The following is an 18,779-nucleotide window of genomic DNA, read 5'->3' as shown; positions in this document are numbered from 1 at the left end:
TTTCTAAATTTTTACATCTTACATTTAGGTTTATGACCCATTTGGACTCATTTTTGTATATGGTGCAATATATTGTTCAATTTCATATTTGTGCATATGGATATTCAGTTAGTCCAGGATTATTTGTTGAAAGACTATCCTTGGAATTGCCTTTGCACCTTTGTCAAAAACCAATTAACCATTTATGTGGAGCTCTAGTTCTGAAATATCTATCCTGATCTATTTCTTGGCTTTGACACTAATGCCATATTCTCTTGACTACTATAGCTTTATTGCAAGTCTTGAAATTAGGAGATGTAAGTCCTCCAACTTTATTTATCTTAAAAAAATTTTTTTTGGACTACTACATTTAAAATAGATAACCAACAAGGACCAAGTGTATAGCACAGGGAACTCTGCTCAGTATTCTGTAATAACCTAAATGGGAGAAGAATTTGAAAAAGAATAGATACAAGTATATGTATAACTGATCACTTTGCTGTATACCTGAAACTAACACAACATTGTTAATCAACTATGCTCCAAAATAAAATAAAAATTTAAAATAAAATAAAATAAAACTGTTTTGGCTATTCCAGTTTCTTTGCATTTCCATGTGAATTTTAGAATCAGCTTATAAATTTCTACCAAAAACATAACTGGGATTTTCATTTGTATTACATTGACTTTATAGATAAATCTGGGGAGAATTGATATCTGAATAGTATTGTGCTTAAGGAAACAATTCTATTTACCATCACATCATAAAGAATAAAATACCTAGGACTAAACCTACATAAGGAGACAAAAGACCTATACTCTTACACACTGATGAAAGAAATTGAAGATGACACATACAGATGGAAAGATATACTATGTTCGTGGATTGGAAGAATCAATATTGTCAAAATGACTATACTACCCAAGGCAATATACAGATTCAATGCAATCCCTATCAAATTACCAGTGGCATTTTTCACAGAACTAGAGCAAAAAAAAAAAAAAATTAAATCTATTTATAAATACAAAAGACCCCAAATAGCCAAAGCAATTCTGAGAAAGTAAAATGTTGCTGGAGGAATCAGATTCCCTAACTTCAGACTATATTACAAAACTACAGTAGTCAAAACAGTATGGTACTGGCACAAACACAGAAACACTGATCAATGGAACAGGATAGAAAGCCCAGAAATAAACCCATGCACCTATGGTCAATTAATCTACGACAAAGAAGGCAAGCATATACAATGGAGAAAAGACAGTCTCTTCAATAAGTGGTGCTGGGAAAATGGGACAGCTACATGTAAAAAAATGTGATTAGAACATTCTCTAAAACCATACACAAAAATAAACTCAAAATGGATTAAAGGCCTAAATGTAAGGCCAGACATTACAAAACTCTTAGAGGAAAACATAGGCAGAACATTCTTTGACATAAATTGCAGCAATATCTTTTTTGATCCACCTACTAGAGTAATGAAAATAAAAACAAAAATAAATAAATGGGACCTAATTAAACTTAAAAGCTTCTGCACAGCAAAGGAAACCACAAGCAAAACGAGAAGACAACCCACAGAATGGGAGAAAGTGCAAATGAAGTGACCGATAAGGGATTAATCTCCAAAATATACAAACAGCTCATGCAGCTCTATGTCAAAAAAAAAAAAGCCAATCAAAAAATGGGCAGAAGACCTAAATAGACATTTCTCCAAAGAAGACATACAGATGGCCAAAGAGCACATGAAAAGATGCCCAACCTCACTAATTATCAGAGAAATGCAATCAAAACTACAATGAGGTATCATCTCAAACTGGTCAGAATGGCCATCATCAAAAAGTCTACAAACAATAAATGCTGGAGAGGGTGTGGCAAAAAGGGAACCCTCCTACACTGTTGGTGTGAATGTAAATTGGTACAACCATTATGGAGAACAGTATGGAGGCTCCTTAAAAAACTAAAAATAGAACTACCATATGATCCAGCAATCCCACTCCTGGGCATGTATCTGGAGAAAAACATAATCCAAAAAGATAATGCACCCCAGTGTTCACTGTAGCACTATTTATAATAGCCAAGACACGGAAGCAAGCTAAATGTCCACCGACAGAGGAATGGATAAAGAAGATGTGGTACATATATACAGTGGAATATTAGCAATAAAAAAGAATGAAATAATGTCATTTGCAGCAACATGGAGAGACCTAGAGATTATCATACTAAGTGAAGTAAGTCAGACAAAGATAAATATCATGTTATCACTCATATGTGGAATCTAATTTTAAAAATGATACAAATGAACTTATTTACAAAACAGAAACAGACTTATAGATATCGAAAACAAAGTTATGGTTACCAGAGGGGAAACGCGGTGGAGGAGGGATAAATCAGGAGGTGGGATGAACGTACATACACTACTATATATAAGATAGATAACCAAAAAGGACCTACTGTATAGCACAGGAAACTCTACTCAATATTCTGTGATAAACTGTATGAGCAAAGACTCTAAAAAAGAATGAATATATGTGTACATATAACTGAATCACTTTGCTGTACATCTGAAACTAACACAGCACTGTAAATCAACAATACTCTAGTAAAATTAAAATAAATAATAATAATAATATTGTGCTTTCTGATCTATGAACACAGTATAGCATATAGTGTATAGTATAGTGTTCATCACTCACTTATATAATTTCAGTAATATTTTGTAGCAATATTTTGTTTTCAGCATATAGGTCTTCCATATTTTTATTAGATATATCCCTAAACATTTCATATTTTTGCTGCTATTGTAAATGATATTGTTTTTAATTTCAATTTCTGATTGTTAATTGATAGTACATAAAAATACAACTGATATTTATATATTGATCTTGTATCCTACAGCCTTGTTAAATCCTTTATTAGCTCTAGGATCTTTTTTGGAGATTCCATAGCATTTTCTATATAGATGACCATAGAGTTTATGAGTAAGATAACTGTGCTTCTTAATTTCCAAGCAGCATTTCTTTAATTCCTTTTTCTTGCTTTATTTCACTCACTAAAACTTCCAGTGCAATGCTGAATAGAAATGGTGAAAATGGACATCCTTCTTACCATGTTCCTCTTATGTTAGAAGAAAAGCGTTCAGTGTTTTACCACTAAGTATGATGTTACCTGTAGATTATTTGTATATGTCCTTTATTAAGTTGAGGAAGTTCCTACTTTATTCTTAGGTTTCTGAGCTTTTATCAGGAAGGATGTAGGATTTTGGCAAATGCTTTTTCTGCATACCCTGGAACGTAGTTTTCCTTTCTCTTTGTGGTGAATCACACTGATTTCTTTTCAAACTAATTTTGCATTTCTAGACCTCACATGGTCATAATGTGTTATCTATTTTATATACGATTATTTGATAAAATTTGGTTAAGAATGTGTTTATCTATATTCATGAGGGATACTGGTCAGTAGTTTTCTTGTAATGTCTTTGAGTAATGCTGAGTTGGGAAGAATTTCTTCCTTTTCAATTTTCTGGAAGATTTTGCAGAAAATTAGTATAATTTCTTCCTTAACTATTTGGGAGACTTTACCCACAAAGCTGTCTAGGCCTGGAGTTTTCTTTGTAGGGAAATTTTAAGCTAATGATTTAATTTATTTAGCAGATATGGAGCTATTCAGGTTGTGTATTTCCTTTTGAGTAAATGTCTACTGTTTACAACTTTTAAGGAATTTGTATATTTTATTTAAATAATTGAATTTAATGGCATAAAATTATTCATAGTATTTCCTTTACATTCTTTTATATTAGTAGAATCTGTAGTGATGTCTATCTCTTACTCCTGATAATCATTATTTGTTTCTTTTCTCCTTTTTCCCTGATCGGTCTTGCTAGAGCTTTATTAGTTTCATTGATCTCAAAACAAAAAACACCCAGCTTTCTTCCTCATTAACTTTTTTCTATTGTTTTTTCTGTTTTTAATTTCAATGACTTCTGCTCTAAACTTTATTATTTACTTTCTTCTACTTACTTTGTGTTTAGTTTGTCTTTCTCTAGTTGCATAAATGTGAAAACTAAGATTATTATTTTGGTGGCAAATTTTTGTTGGTACATATTTTTTCTATTTCTATTCAGTTCAAAATAATCTCTAATTTCCCTTTTTCATTTCTTCTTGGTCCCAGGAGTTGTAGATAAGTGTGTTATTTAGTTTCCTTATATTTGAGGACTTTTCCAATATATTTCTAATATTTATTTCTAAACTAATTCCATTATAGTCAGAGAACAGGGTGTAATAAGAATGTTTTTTAAGTTTGAGACTTGCTCTGTGGCTCAGAAGAGAGTCAATTTTGGTAGATGTTCTGTCAACACTTGAAAAGGATGTATATTCTCCTGTTGTTGGGAGGAGTGTTTTAAATGTCAATTAGGTCAAGTTGATTTATGGTGTGATTCAAGTTTTTTATATCCTTACTGATTTTCTGTCTACTTGTACTATCGATTATTGAGAAAAGTATTGGAATCTCTGCCCCAAATTGTATATTCTTATCTTCTTGTAATTGTATCAGTATTTGATTTATGAATTTGTAAGTTTTGTTACTACAGCACAAACATTTAGTAATGGTGTGTCCTCTTGATTAATTAGCACTTTATCACTGAGAAATATTTTTCTTTATACCTTGTAATATTCTTTGCTCTGAACTCTAATTTGTTTAATATTAATATGGACACTCCAACTCTCTTTTGATTGCATTAGCTTAATATATATTTTTCCATCCTTTTACTTTTAACTTAATTTTTCTTTATAATTAAAATGGCAACATATAGTTCAGTCTTGTTTTTTTAATGCAATCTGTTAATTACTGCCTTTTAATTGGGGTTTTTAGTCCATTTATGCTTAACAGAATTATTGATGCATTTGGTTCAGTTTTCTATCTATTACATCTGTTCTTTATTCCTATTTTTCCTCTTTTTCTGCATTGTGAGTGATATTTTAAAATGATTTCCTTTCCTTTGTTGGCCTATTTGTTATAGCTTCTTGTGTTTTTAAAGAATCATAGTATGTATTTTATCTTATTTATCTTTAAGTGATTCTATACCACTTATCCGTCTTTAAGTGATTCTATATATCTTTAAGTGATACTATACTTAATATACGAACCATACAATAGTATAGTTCCATTTCCTGGCCTTTGTGATATTTTTGTCATATGTTCTACTTCTACATATGTTATAAATCCCATAATACATTGTTATTATCTTGCTTTAAACAACCTATTATCATTTAAAGAGATGTAAATAAGATGAAAAAAGACAGTTCATATTAACCCACACAGTAAGTATTTCTAGTGCTTTTCATTTCTCTGTGCAGACTCAGGCTTCCACTAATAACATTTTCTTTTTTCCTATAAGGGTTTCCCTTAACATTTCTTGCAGTTCTGCTGCTGATGGGTTTTTTTAAGTTTTGATATCTGAAAACCATTTATTTTTGTTTTCCTTTTTGAATAGTATTTTCTCTGTGTATAGAATTCTGGGTTATTTTCTTCCAATACTTTAAAGATGTTGTTCCACTATATTCTGACTTGTATTATTTCTGAAAAAAGTATGCTATAACTCTTCCTTCTTATTCTTCTGTATATAATGTATATTTTTCCTCTAGATACTCTAAAGATACTCTTACTACTGGTTTTAATCAATTTGAACAGAATACCCCTTGGTGTAGTTTTTTCATGTTTCTTGTGCTTAAGGTTTGTTGACATTCTGGATCTGTGGGTTTATACTTTTCATCAAATTTGGGCCATTATTTCTTCAAAAATTGTTTCTCCCTCTGCCCTTTTCTCAGGGATTCCAATTACATATACATTAGGCTGCTTGAAGTTATCTCAGAGCTCACTAATGCTATGCTTTTGTTTTTGTCTTTTTTTTTCCTCTTTGTTTCATTTTTGACATTTTCTATCACTACGTTTTCAGGTTTATGAATTGTTGCTTCCACACTGTCTACTTGGTTGTTAATACCATCCAGGGTATTTTTTATCTCAGTCATTATAGTTTTCATCTGTAGAAGTTTGATTTTAGACAGATATCTTCAATGTATCTACTAAATAAGCTCAATGTACTTTCTAGTTTCCTGAGCATATGCAATGCAAGAAAAAAAACTTTTAATGTTCTTGTCTATTAAATCTATAATATATCATTTCTGGATTTGTTTCTATTAATTGAATTTTCTCCTCATTTTCAAAGATATTTTACTTCTTCTTTGTACACTGGAAGCTTTTGACTGGATGCCAGACACTATAAATTTTACCTTGCTGGATGCTGGATACTTAGATGCTTATAAGCATTCTTGAGTTTTGTACTGGGATATAGTTAAATAACTTTGAAAGGGTTTGATCCTTTCAGGTCTTGCTTTTAAGCTTTTTGGGCAAGACTAGGGTAGCATTTAATCTAATTTTGTCCCATTACTAAGGCAACACTGTTCTTGATACTGTGTCACATGCCCTGTGAATAATAAGGATTCTACTGTGACTGATGGGAAAAGGAACTATTCCCAGCTGTGTATGAGCTCCAGGGATTGTTCCCTCTACTTTTTCAGGTGGTTTCTTCTGCTGAAGATTTAAAAGGATCCCTCTGCATAGCTCTAGAGTCATCTCTCTGTGCAGCTCTCTCCTCTCTGGTACTAAGCCTTGTAGCAACTTTAGCTGCCTTGTCCTCCTCAGACTCCCAGACCTGTCCCCTCAACCCAGGGATAATGCTAGGCTCTGCATGGATTTCCTCTTTGCACACTGTGACCTGAAAACTCTGTCTATGCAGAAATTTGAGTCATCATAGTATCACTTCAGTCATTTCACATCTCTTCATTGCCTGGTATCCAAGGTCTTAAAATTGTGATTTTACCCAGCTTTTAAATTGTTTCAGGTAGAATGGTCTTGGTTCTTTACTCAATCCTGGCTGGAAGTGGAAGTCTGCCCATGTATTTTTAGAGGAAGAAGGTCTATGGCCTTCATCAATAAGTTACCTTCTCCTTGCTAATGATTAATCTGAGTAGATGTATAAATTATTGGTATGGATTCTTGGTGTTTCCATGGTTGTCTCATATATTTTAATTTGCATCTATTGTAGGAAGTGAGATTCAAACTTTTAATAGAAAAAATCCTGGTTCTCTATAATTAACACATCACAAATTCAGAACGCTATTTTGGCAAGTGGGACGACCTAAGGTAATTCAGGCACATGGTATTGCTAGCCAAAATGTGGAGCCTGAATCATAGAAAGAAGGCAGGAGACTAGAAATAAAAATATATGATTCACATGAAAATTAGAATTAAAGTGTAAAAAGTATAGACAGAGATCATTTTTTACAGGTAACACAAAAATAAACCAAATAAGTCTGGGAAAGGAGCTTGAATGTAGAAAGAACAAGGTGTAGTGTCAAATAATTATGCAATTTCAAATCTTGATGATAAGGGAGAAAGATGCTTTTGGGTTTTGTCTGTTTTAACCCCCAGAATTTAATATAAGATCTCTTGCTTTCTTCCAGTTAAAAAAGAGAGAGAGAGATTCATTATTTACCTAGTTAGGAGAAATAGAGAAGCTTGCTTAATTGATATTTGTACATTTATCTGAATTCCCCTGAATACTATGGAAAGAGTTTCCATATTTTTGTCAGTATTAACTGTAAGCTTGAAGCCCATAATTACCTCAATAGACCTAGCATCATAGTTATTTGCATGTTTGTATTAACTACACTTTTTGAGGAGAAGGAGGATATCTTGTTTACCTTTAAATCTCTAACACTGATTACTATAGAGCATCACTTAGAGAAAATTCACTTATTTAACAAATACTATGGAGTACCTGTTAAGTCCTGCATACTATGTAGGGCTTTTAGGAATGTAAAGGTGAGCAGAAACTGGCGTGTGGCTGCCTTCTTCAGGCTAGTGAAGAAGACCAACAGTAATTAAATCATCACACAAACAGATGTAACATGAAAAATGAGGAGCACTGGATAGATGATTAGGTGACACCTCTTATACAAGCTATTTCCAAAGTGACTAAGAAAATTCTACAACACAGAGATAGAATTAGAGCTTCTAATTCTAAGTGCCAGAACCTAGCTCACACTTTCAGAATGACTTTATTCAATACCTCATAGAGAATTTCCTTCAGAAATAATTTGAAGAAAAGAGAGTATACCATGGAGGACTTCATATCATACTTTAAAACTTGGAAAAACTGACCCTACTAGGCAAGAAGAAAGGTTAAAAGACATCTCCTTGGTGATCTCATGAAGGTGAAATATTCAAATAGGAACATAACACTCAAAGCCATTTTGTGAGAATATGAACATTGAGAATTAATATAGAAATAGTAATTCCAAATCAAATGCCAGAATGAAAAAAAATTTATCAATTGAAAGCTTGTATTCATTCATTTAGCAAATGTCTATTAAACATCTACTATATGCAGGAATGTCTCAGGCCCTGGAAATATAGCAGTGAGAGTCCCTGTACATAAGAAGGGGATGGCATGGGGGTGGGGACATAGGATAAAAAAGCAAACAGACCACTTAGAGGCTTCTGAGTCTCTACAAAGGCAGCTTCCCACATTGGTAAAATACCTGTTTGCCCATCAAAGCAACTTGGACTCTTTACCCAACCAACAGAGATCAGAGCAAGAAATATCTCCAACGTAATGAGGTACACGGTGTTCATTGTATTGCTGGCATTAGTGCCACTCGCTACTCTTCTATCCCTTTCTCGAGTGATTTTCAATCTTGATTAGCCCAGAGGACCTTATTTGCTACCTCCATCCCAGAAAACCTAACATTCAGCAGCCAACCTAAAGAAAAGGGGGTGCTCTGTTCATCTTCAATTTTTATCTACCTCTCTGTAGTAGCTTGAGCCTCTAAGAAGCAGCCAGGGGTTCAAAGCTAAAGCTTACCCCTTTACCACAGAAGTAGGATAAAAATGTCTACAGCTAGTCTGCAGAGATCCAGTTCTGCATCCCTCATCATACGATTTCAAATAAATCTCCGAAGAAACCCAGTTTTGTTTCCTCCAAAGCAGGTTGAATGCTTCCAAAATGTTAAGAGCTTCTCCAGGTGCAGTTGGTTTTTGTGTAAATTTTATTATCACCACGACTATGCTTAGATGTTTCAAACTATAGAATAAAAAATAACCTCTTCTATGCTTTCAAACATTCAGAGAAAAAGAAAGAAAGAAAGAAAGAAAGAAAGAAAGAAAGAAAGAAAGAAAGAAAGAAAGAAAGAAAGAAAAAGAAAGAAAAGAAAAGAAAAGACTCTAGCTAAATAGCTTCACAACAAATAGGTCATTTCAAGAAAAGACATCCAATTATATAGAATCTGATTACTGGTAATAACTTGGAAGTCTTAAGAAATTTAATGACTTCAGCGCAAAACAATTAAAGTGAACTACTGAGGATAAAATCACCCCCTAGACTCAACATAACTACAGATGCAAAAAGAGTGAGAAGGCTTACTGCTTCATTGTCCCTTCTGTTCCCAGTCCCCAATGCCAAACACATCAGATAACCTAAATATTTAGGTTTTGTTAAAATTAGAATTCATAGGAGAAGCCTGTTTTTCAGTGGCAGGATTATTATACTTGATTTTACAATTTTGAATCTTGAACTTTCCAAAGACATAGAACTGATAATATAAATATACAAGAAAAAATTTCCATTGTATGTATGTGTGTGTGTATTTCATTTATGTAAGTCAAGCCTTCAACTAACAGACACTAACTTCAAGGTCATTTGGGGAATGTAATCTTTTTATCAATAAATCCTCTCCCTTAAGGTTTTCTGGACAAGTGTGTATTCTACATTATAATAAAACAACTCTAGTTATATATATATATATATTTCCTTCATCTAGCAACAGCTTGAATTTACAGTCAATTTGGAAAATTCTTAAACGGGGTCCCAACCTCTACCTTGAGCACTGCATTAAAACTCTCTCACTGCATTAAGGAAACTTGCTAGTTCTCAGCAATGCAACTGTATTGGAAGGAGCTCTAAGCAGGAGCAACGGAGATTGTTTTACACGTGGATGGTGTTAATTCATATCATGTAAAGAAAAGGTAAACTGTATACTTTGTTGCCTTGTCTGTAAAGCATACGCATTGCTCCATATGCTCCGAGAGTGGTAAACCACCTCCTAGCAAAATCTTCATGGGGTTTTGTATGATTAATGATATTGTTGGTGATGTTTACCAAACCTTAGTTTGGTAAGGTTAAGCAAAGTCTCCATATGAATTTTTTAAAAGACAATGAGACTAAAATGCATCTTATCGGTAGGCAAATGAATCTCTGTTGTATGATAAAAGCAGTTTCTTTTAGCAGGTAGAGATTTAGTTAGCAAAACCACTTGTAAGATGAACACATTTTCCAAGCCCTGAAAGAATTTCTTTTTTCTAAGAAAAATGAGAGAGCATTATGCTTTAAAAAAGAAATCATCACTCACAGGTTCCTTTCCCATCTTCTTTTGTAGCCGAGTTTGCCACTGGACGGCTTGCATGACAATGGCTTCCCACCTTCTTTCAAGATTTACAATGATCAGCTGCATGGGCTGGTGGTCCGCGTTCAGATTGCAGGTCTCCCGGTCATCCAGAAGATGTTGGCATAATCGCAGGATGGAGGCCACTCCACGACGTCGCTGCTTTATTTCACAACAGAGGGACTGCGACAGAAAGAGGGACCAATCCATTAGTGTTTCTAGGGCAGATTTCCCTAAAACATAAAACACCCTCTTCCACCATAATTTTAAATTGTAGTGATATGCTCAGCTGCGAACAATAGGACAAGAAGGACTCTGGAGTTGCCTTTGGATTAGAGATCTTCTACAGACACCCAACTGATGCCAATGAATTTAGCTGTATCTCATTCCTCTTCCTTTTTTTAAAAAAAAACTGATTTCTACATCTAAAATGTTGGGTCCCACTTTGATATCTAGGTGATTAACTTAATGAAATAAAGCATTTATGCCAAACAGGTTGACATGCTTTGATTCAAGGTCACAGGAAACACAAAAGATAGAAAAGTCCTCCAAAAGGAAATGGAGTATTTCCAAATTTACCCCTAGATTCTTTGGAGCCAAAAGTTTACTTTTCTAGGCTGTAAATAAGTTAAATAAGATTGCAAAAAAATTGATATATAACAGCTATTGTTTGAAAAAAACAATAAGCAACATTTCTCTTCCGAAACTTGATTAACAAAGCAATAATGTTCTGAAAACAGAAATTAGGATAATGGATTATTAATGCATTATTTGTTAGTTGCTGTCTTTCTTTTAATAGACCTTCACACTATTTAAGAAGGATATGCATGCATCAAAGTAAGATTTTGCCCCCAGAAGCATCTGTATTGCTGCAGTGACCCTAAGCTGAACAATTCAAGCAAAATAGTGGGTACACATGTCTAAAAATATTATATCTCTTCTTTGCCTACGGACAGTGTGTAAGTGATACTCTAATTCAAAGCCTTTGGGAGAAATGATGATTATATCCACAAACATCACTGAATTACTAATCTCCTTCTACTGCCACAATTGGACTGTTCTAACAGTCAACAGATTGCTTATTAATCAACAAGGATAAACAAGACAATGCAATTTCATTTAGTGCTAGAGTTTTAATGCCTAAAAGTATTTGTGCTTAAAATGTTAATCTAGATAAGTCTTCATTAGAAGAAGTCTTAAAATGATTAAGTGCAGTTCATTGAAATGTGCAGAGTGGTAGTAGATCAGCAGGTGGACGTCTCATACAGATGTTCCACTTATTGATATAATACATGCTATAGCCATTTAAACAACCCTAACTCAGTAATAGCTGGAATTCTATTATTTCTGTAATGAGAGAACCCCGTACTTTTAATATTTTTGAATTTTAAATAAGGTGAATGACAAATTCCCATACCTCTATTTAAAGCAAAATATGACTAGGAATTTTATTATTCAGCTTATACCAGTATAGCATTTTTTGTTATATTTCTTGAACCTACCCTTATTTATTTTCCTAGGGATCATTACTATTTTCCTATATAACTCCTGATAGAACCACCAGGTCTGACAAATTTCTTTACTGATGCTATTCATTAGTTCAATGCTGAATGAGAAACCCCTACACATTCAAAGATAAAACTTGAGGGTCTACCAAAGCAATAGGCATTGTTTCCATTACCTCTCCCAATCTTGCTAACTGACCCTCCCCACATGCATTCTCTCTCTCCTTCTCTTTCTCTCTCTCTCTCACACACTCTCTCACACACACACACACCCCCTTCAATAATTTGCTCTCTTGCGCTAGAACAACTGTTGAGCAAGTCAAACTATCAAGCCCACTTAATAATCTGTCATTTTTTGGCCCAATATTAAACATTTCAAGATAATAATACAGCCAACTGGGATTGATTCAAATGAGTTCTATGAATATACATGTTGAAGATTTTGGGTTTTTTGTCTGTGTTTTGTCATTAAATTGTTAAAAATAAAGGGCTAGAAAAATCAAGAGATGTTTCTATGCCACAAAACTGGATCTTGCAAAACTCCATTTTAAGTTGACTAAAATAATGACTGCATTTCTCCAGCCAACAAAAAGTCCCTATGTTTCTTAGCTAAATGAGAATTTGCCATGGATGACACTAAAGGTATGTGTGGACTTAGCACAGCCACATTAGGTGATATTCACAAAGCAGCCCAAATGGGCTTCATTCACCTCACAGGCATTTTCAAAGTTCTGAAACAGGACATGTGAGGTTGCTTGGGGAAATTTTCATAAAGGTGATTGGCCATAACTTTTTATTAGTATCTAGAATGTATCCAGTATTTAAGTATCCAGATGATCCCCACCCCACATCTTAATGACAGTCTATGGGTTTTAAAACTGTGTTAGCTGTTTTTAAAAACTGTTGACACTGTTGACACTCAATATCTGATTTTCAGATCTCCACAATTCTGCAGTTTAAAAAGTTTTAGATATTCAAAGAACTTAGTGTACACTCTAGATTAATTTATTCTATATGCACACTTCGGAAATAACACTACTTTTAAAAGGAGAGGAACATTGAGAATTTTACATGGCCAACATATTTTTCAGTACTTTTTTACATCTAAGTGATATAATTGATAACATTCTTTTACATAAATGTGTTTCCATGACAACCACTAAAATGTACATGCTTATTTATAATCACAAACACATACTAAATAAAATCAGTGCATTTGCTGGTAATGTTTCTTAGAATCAGTAGGGTTCACATTATTTCCATGATACACTATGCGTAGAGAAATGTTAAATATAACTACATAGGAACAAAATGATTATTATAACTATTTTTGGCTTACATTTTCAGAGAACAGAACAGAAACCCAAGCTAAGCAATCTAAGTAAGGCACAGAAATAAGACAGACTCATCCCTGCCTCCCAGACCTCCTCAATGTGTATTGCACCTTGCATCTGCCAGGCACTGTTTCAGGCATGGAGGCTTCAAAAAGGAGCAAGTTACTGCTCCCTCTCTCAAGGAGCTGAGAGTCTATTGTTGGTGGACTATACAGTACCAAGAATAATACAGAGAGGTAGGTGCTAACAGAAGTTTGTGCAGGTTGCTATCGGAGGAGTCGTGAAATCTTCAGGGAAACAATGTGAGCCAGATGGTCCAAGTTCAGTAGCAAGTAGCCTGGGACCCTGGGAGTACCCAGTGTGTTGGAGAAAAGAGAGAGTAAAGCAGATGGAAAAGGAAGTAAGGAACAGAAAAGTTTATAAGGTTTTTCATTTTTGCCAGTTTTGAAGCATTGTTCTTGATAGCCAATGAGATCATGTTGGTTCCCAAGCACAGTCATGTTGCCTTCCCAGAAAAGTAGAAAGAAAAGAAGTGGGAAAGAAAGTGTAAAAAGAAAGAAGGAGAACTAATTATCAATATATCTAAGAGAAAGATATTCCAAATGCTTTTGTATTTAGTTATGTATTTATTTATCATTATTTTTGTATTTTGTTATACATTTAGTATCATTATTATTTGGTAATCTTTAGGAATTTTTTCCTACAAAGCTACCTCTGTTAGTATGTAGGTCATTGTCTTAGTATCACTTCAGAATCCAATTGTTGGAATATAGTTCGGTGTTCTACTTTTAAGTCTCTAATGACCTATATAATTTGGTTATTTTACACCTCTACTCAACTTCCTCATGTTACTCAAAAAGCATATTTGCTACAAAAGTTGAGAAGTATGTAAAAGTGAAAATCAAAATTTCTAATTTGTTTTTTCCTTTACAAATCTCCAACCCTTTAAACATATCTTTTTGGACATGTTGTAAGAGAGCTGCCAACAGATGGAAGATTTTTGCTTTATACTTATAAATGATCAATCTGATTTTCAATTCACCAGTGGTGATACAAAGGGGCGTTTTTGGTTTACGTGAGGTTTTTCTCCTCTCCTGACTTGCTTTATGAACTTCTCTGACTGTTGAAACCACTCATATTATGGAGCCAAATGTGATGTAACATCATTCCTGCCACTGGCTTCAGTTTAACACCACTGAACGTAAGGCTTCCAATATTGGTAATTTATTCTTCATTATACATTAAATTTATGTATTTATGCACACATATTGCATAGAATGATTATATTTACTTGTACAGTTGACCCTTAAACAATGGCGGGGTTAGGGGTACCAACCCCCAGCACAATAAAAAATCTGATTACAATTTATGTCCAGCCCAGGGTTCCTCTGTATCCAGGGTTCCACATCTGCAAATTCAACCAACCCACTCATCACAGAGTACAGTAGTATTTACTGTTGAAAAAAACTCCAAGTATAAGTGGACCTGTACAGTTCAAACACATGTTGTTCAAGAGTCAAATGTACACCCATATTCTTGACATTAAATAATACTGTCATCTCCTATTACAAAAGGATATAAATAAGCCTACAATTAAAGAACTACAATTAGACCAAGAACCAAAATGCACAATAAATAAAATGTAAGAACCAAATAGAGAAAAAACACATGAGGAGGAAAATGAAATTCAAAAAATACCCAAACCAAGTATATGGTAAACGCAGAGAGAAAAAAATTAAATCTAGCTGAGAAACTCCAAAGAAATTTGTCTCCATATCTCTTACATAATTTTATTTAGCAGTTAATTTAACATCATTAGGTCGGTCAATAGAAACAAAGTGGTGGGACTTTAGGTAATGTGTCAAATTAAAAAATTATTTATGAAGCAATTCCATTTATAAAGTCAAACATGACTTTACCTTCTAGATGAATCAATTGTTTAAACACTATCTACTGAATATGCCTTCTATGTGGCAAGAACAACAAAGAAACTTCAATCTGTATATGTATGTGATATGTACCTGCCTTCAATGTAGTTGGCGTGAGGAAATATACAGAGAGAAAAGAGAGAAGTGAAAAGATAGGCACATTCTTCTAGTTTAAATAGGATCATATAAAAGCAGACAGCTCCATCTCTTTGTTGCAAGGGTTTTCTACACTTTTTCATGTGCTTTTCTTCTTTTTTGCATTTTCTGTATTTTACCATTCTAATTACATGAGGTGAGCAATTGTCTTCTCTTAGTCTGCTACCTGTAACCAAATTTTCTAGAGCAAAATTTCTCAGTGTGTTCCCTGGGCCAAGCAGTATTAGCATCATCTGGAAACTTGTTAGAAACAAGAATTCCCTGGTGCCACTCCATATCTTGTGAATCAGCAACTCTGGGGTGGGCCCCAATGAGTCATGGTTCAACCAGCCCTACAGGTGATTACAATGCATGTTAAAGTTTGAGAACATTGCTCTACAGAAAACAGAGGAACTTAGTTTTTCAGATAAGAAAATTAATCTAGTTGAGTAGTTTTTTAGAAGTATAAAAATAGAAGTTGTAAGTCCTGATTCTGGAGTCACACTTGTAGCCAAGAGCCTAAAGACCACACCCACTGGTGATCAATTATTTTTTTAATAAATTTTTATTGGAATACAGTTGCTTTACAATGTTATGTTAGTTTCTACTGTACAGCAAAATGAATCAGCTATACATATACATATATCCCCTCTTTTTTGGATTTCCTTCCCAGTTAGGTCACCACAGTGCATTAAGTAGAGTTCCCTGTGCTATACAGTATGTTCTCATTAGTTACCTATTTTATACATAGTATCGATAGTGTATATGTATCAATCCCAATCTCCCAATTCCTCCCACCCCCAATTATTTTTTAATTGTTATTGAATGGCTAAAAAAATTAATGAATCAATCAATGAATAGGTCTTTTCAGCCAGTGATAACTTTATATTATTAGTATTTGTTTGATGATCTCCAGAATGTTAATATAATTAAGAATGCTGAGCTCATGCAGCTCAATATCAAAAAAAAAACAACCCAATAAAAAAATGGGCAGAAGACCTAAATAGACATTTCTCCAAAGAAGACATACAGATGGCCGAGAAGTATATGAAAAGCTGCTCAACATCACTAATTATTAGAGAAATGCAAATCAAAACTACAATGAGGTATCACCTCACACCAGTTAGAATGGGCATCATCAGAAAATCTACAAACAACAAATGCTGGAGAGGATGTGGAGAAAAGGGACCCCTCTTACACTGTTGGTGGGAATGGAAATTGGTACAGCCACTATGGAGAACAGTCTGGAGGTTCCTTAAAAAACTAAAAATAGAACTACCATTCAACACAGCAATCGCACTACTGGGCATATATCCAGAGAAAACCATAATTCAAAAAGACACATGCACCCCAATGTTCCTTGCAGCACTATTTACAATAGCCAGGTCATGGAAGCAACCTAAATGCCCATTGACCGACGAATGGATAAAGAAGCTGTGGTACATATATACAATGGAATATTACTCAGCCATAAAAAGGAATGAAATTGGGTCATTTGTAGAGATGTGGATGGATCTAGAGACTGTCATACAGAGTGAAGTAAGTCAGCAAGAGAAAAACAAATATTGTATATTAATGCATATATGTGGAACCTAGAAAAATGGTACAGATGAACCGACTTGCAGGGCAGAAATAGAGACACAGATGTAGAGAACAAATGTATGGACACCAAGGGGGGAAAGTGGAGGGCGGGGTGGTAGGATGAATTGGGAGATTGGGATTGACATATATACCCTAATATGTATAAAATAGGTAACTAATAAGAATCTGCTGTATAAAATAAATTAAATTAAATTTAAAAAAAGAATGCTGATTGAGTACTGTATTTGGGGATTTTACTCCTTTTGGTTATTTTTATCAAGTAAGTCATTTACTAATTAATGACTCTAACATATTTGGCATTGTGCTAAATTAAATAGAAGCTTTGCTCTCAGGGAGTTTACATAGTAATCAAAACCTTGATGACTGTTTGGAAGGTACAAGGCATCAGGTAATGCTACTGCCTACAGCCATGGTCTGAGAAGAATGTATAGCAGGTGGGAAAAATGAGAGGCTATACTGGTACCTCTATGATTCTCCAGAAGATGCTTTTGACTGGTTGGTTCGGAATCATAATTTGGGGGCAAGGTTGGCAAAGATCACATGAATGATATTTCTTATAGCAATAAACATTTATTGGGTATCAATTATGTGCCAAACACCGTAATTTTTGTTACAGGAATGGCATTGGTGGATAAGAGGCATATAATATGATGTGGTACCTGATCTTAAGGGCTTGTAATCTGGCTGTAAAGAGAAGCCTCTGGCTACTCAAAATGAGAGCTATCAATGCAAGGCAAAGGTTTTTGATAAGACCTAACCCATCAGGTTGTTGTAGGTTTTAAATGAGGTAAGTGAGGTGAATGTGCCATGTGAATAGTGAGGCTGTGACCCAAAAGTAATGTGCAATTGATATACATGCTAAATTATGGGCATTGACTTTAGCATGATATACATGCTAAATTATGGGCATTGACATTACTAGCTGGAGTAGATAAAGATTCATAGGACTAGAATTAGGCCATAAAAGTTGCTGAAGTTCGAAAAAGTGGAGGGGAAGAAGGACAGGCATTACAGTTGGGAGATTCACATAAGAAAAGGTCAAGAAACCACAGATTTCTTTTTTTTTGGCCACGCCACTCGGCTTGCAGGATCAAACCCGTGCCCTCAGCAGTGAAAGCACACGGTCCTAACCACTGGACCACCAGGGAATGCCCAAGAAACCATAACTTTTGCAACATTTTAAAAAGCAAGGAATTTCAAGTGGAATATTATGTTAATAATAATTCAATTATCCACCCATCCATCTAAATGTACTTGAAAGTGCCTCCTATGTTCCAGGCACTGTTCTCACTGGTAGGGATATAACGGTGGGCAACAAGATTTCTGCTCTCATGGAACTTATATGCAAATTTATCTCTGTGTTGGGGGGTGGCAGTGGTGTGAGGCTGGAAATAAAACATAAATAAATATACCAGAAAATATCAATATATGTTGGCGAGGAGACAGAGAAACTGGAACCCTCATCTGTTGCTGGTGGGATTTCAAAATGATGTACTCACTTTGGAAAACAGTACATTTCCTCAAAAAGTTAAACAGAATTACCATATGGTCCAGGAGCTTCTCTCCTAGGTATATACCCAAAAGAACTGAAAACATATGACCACACAAAAACCTGTAGACAAATTCATAACCACATGATTCATGATAGCCAAAAGGTGCAAATGACCCAAACATCCATTAATAGAGAAATAGATTAAAAAAACCCAGTATATCCATACAATGGGATATTTTTTGGCAATAAAAAGGAGTGAAGTACTGATACATACCACAGCATGGATGAAAACATTATGCTAAGTGAAATA

The 18,779-nt window shown here is 34.3% G+C and overlaps 1 protein-coding gene across 1 annotated transcript in view; it reads right to left on the bottom strand.

The window, feature by feature from the left end:
- Window positions 1-18,779, bottom strand: part of AKAP6 (A-kinase anchoring protein 6) — a gene marked incomplete at both ends in the record, with an annotated part of 373,598 nt that overhangs the window by 39,672 nt on the left and 315,147 nt on the right. The window contains one exon of the mRNA XM_079701375.1: window positions 10,441-10,656. Coding sequence (XP_079557501.1) covers window positions 10,441-10,656 — 216 coding nt within the window. The remainder of the gene's footprint in view (window positions 1-10,440; window positions 10,657-18,779) is intronic.

Source organism: Hyperoodon ampullatus (genome assembly GCF_949752795.1).
Source record: "Hyperoodon ampullatus genome assembly, chromosome: 3".
NCBI lineage: Eukaryota > Metazoa > Chordata > Mammalia > Artiodactyla > Ziphiidae > Hyperoodon > Hyperoodon ampullatus.
The sequence above is the reverse complement of the archived record's forward strand: the minus strand, read 5'-3'. Positions and strand labels throughout refer to the sequence as shown.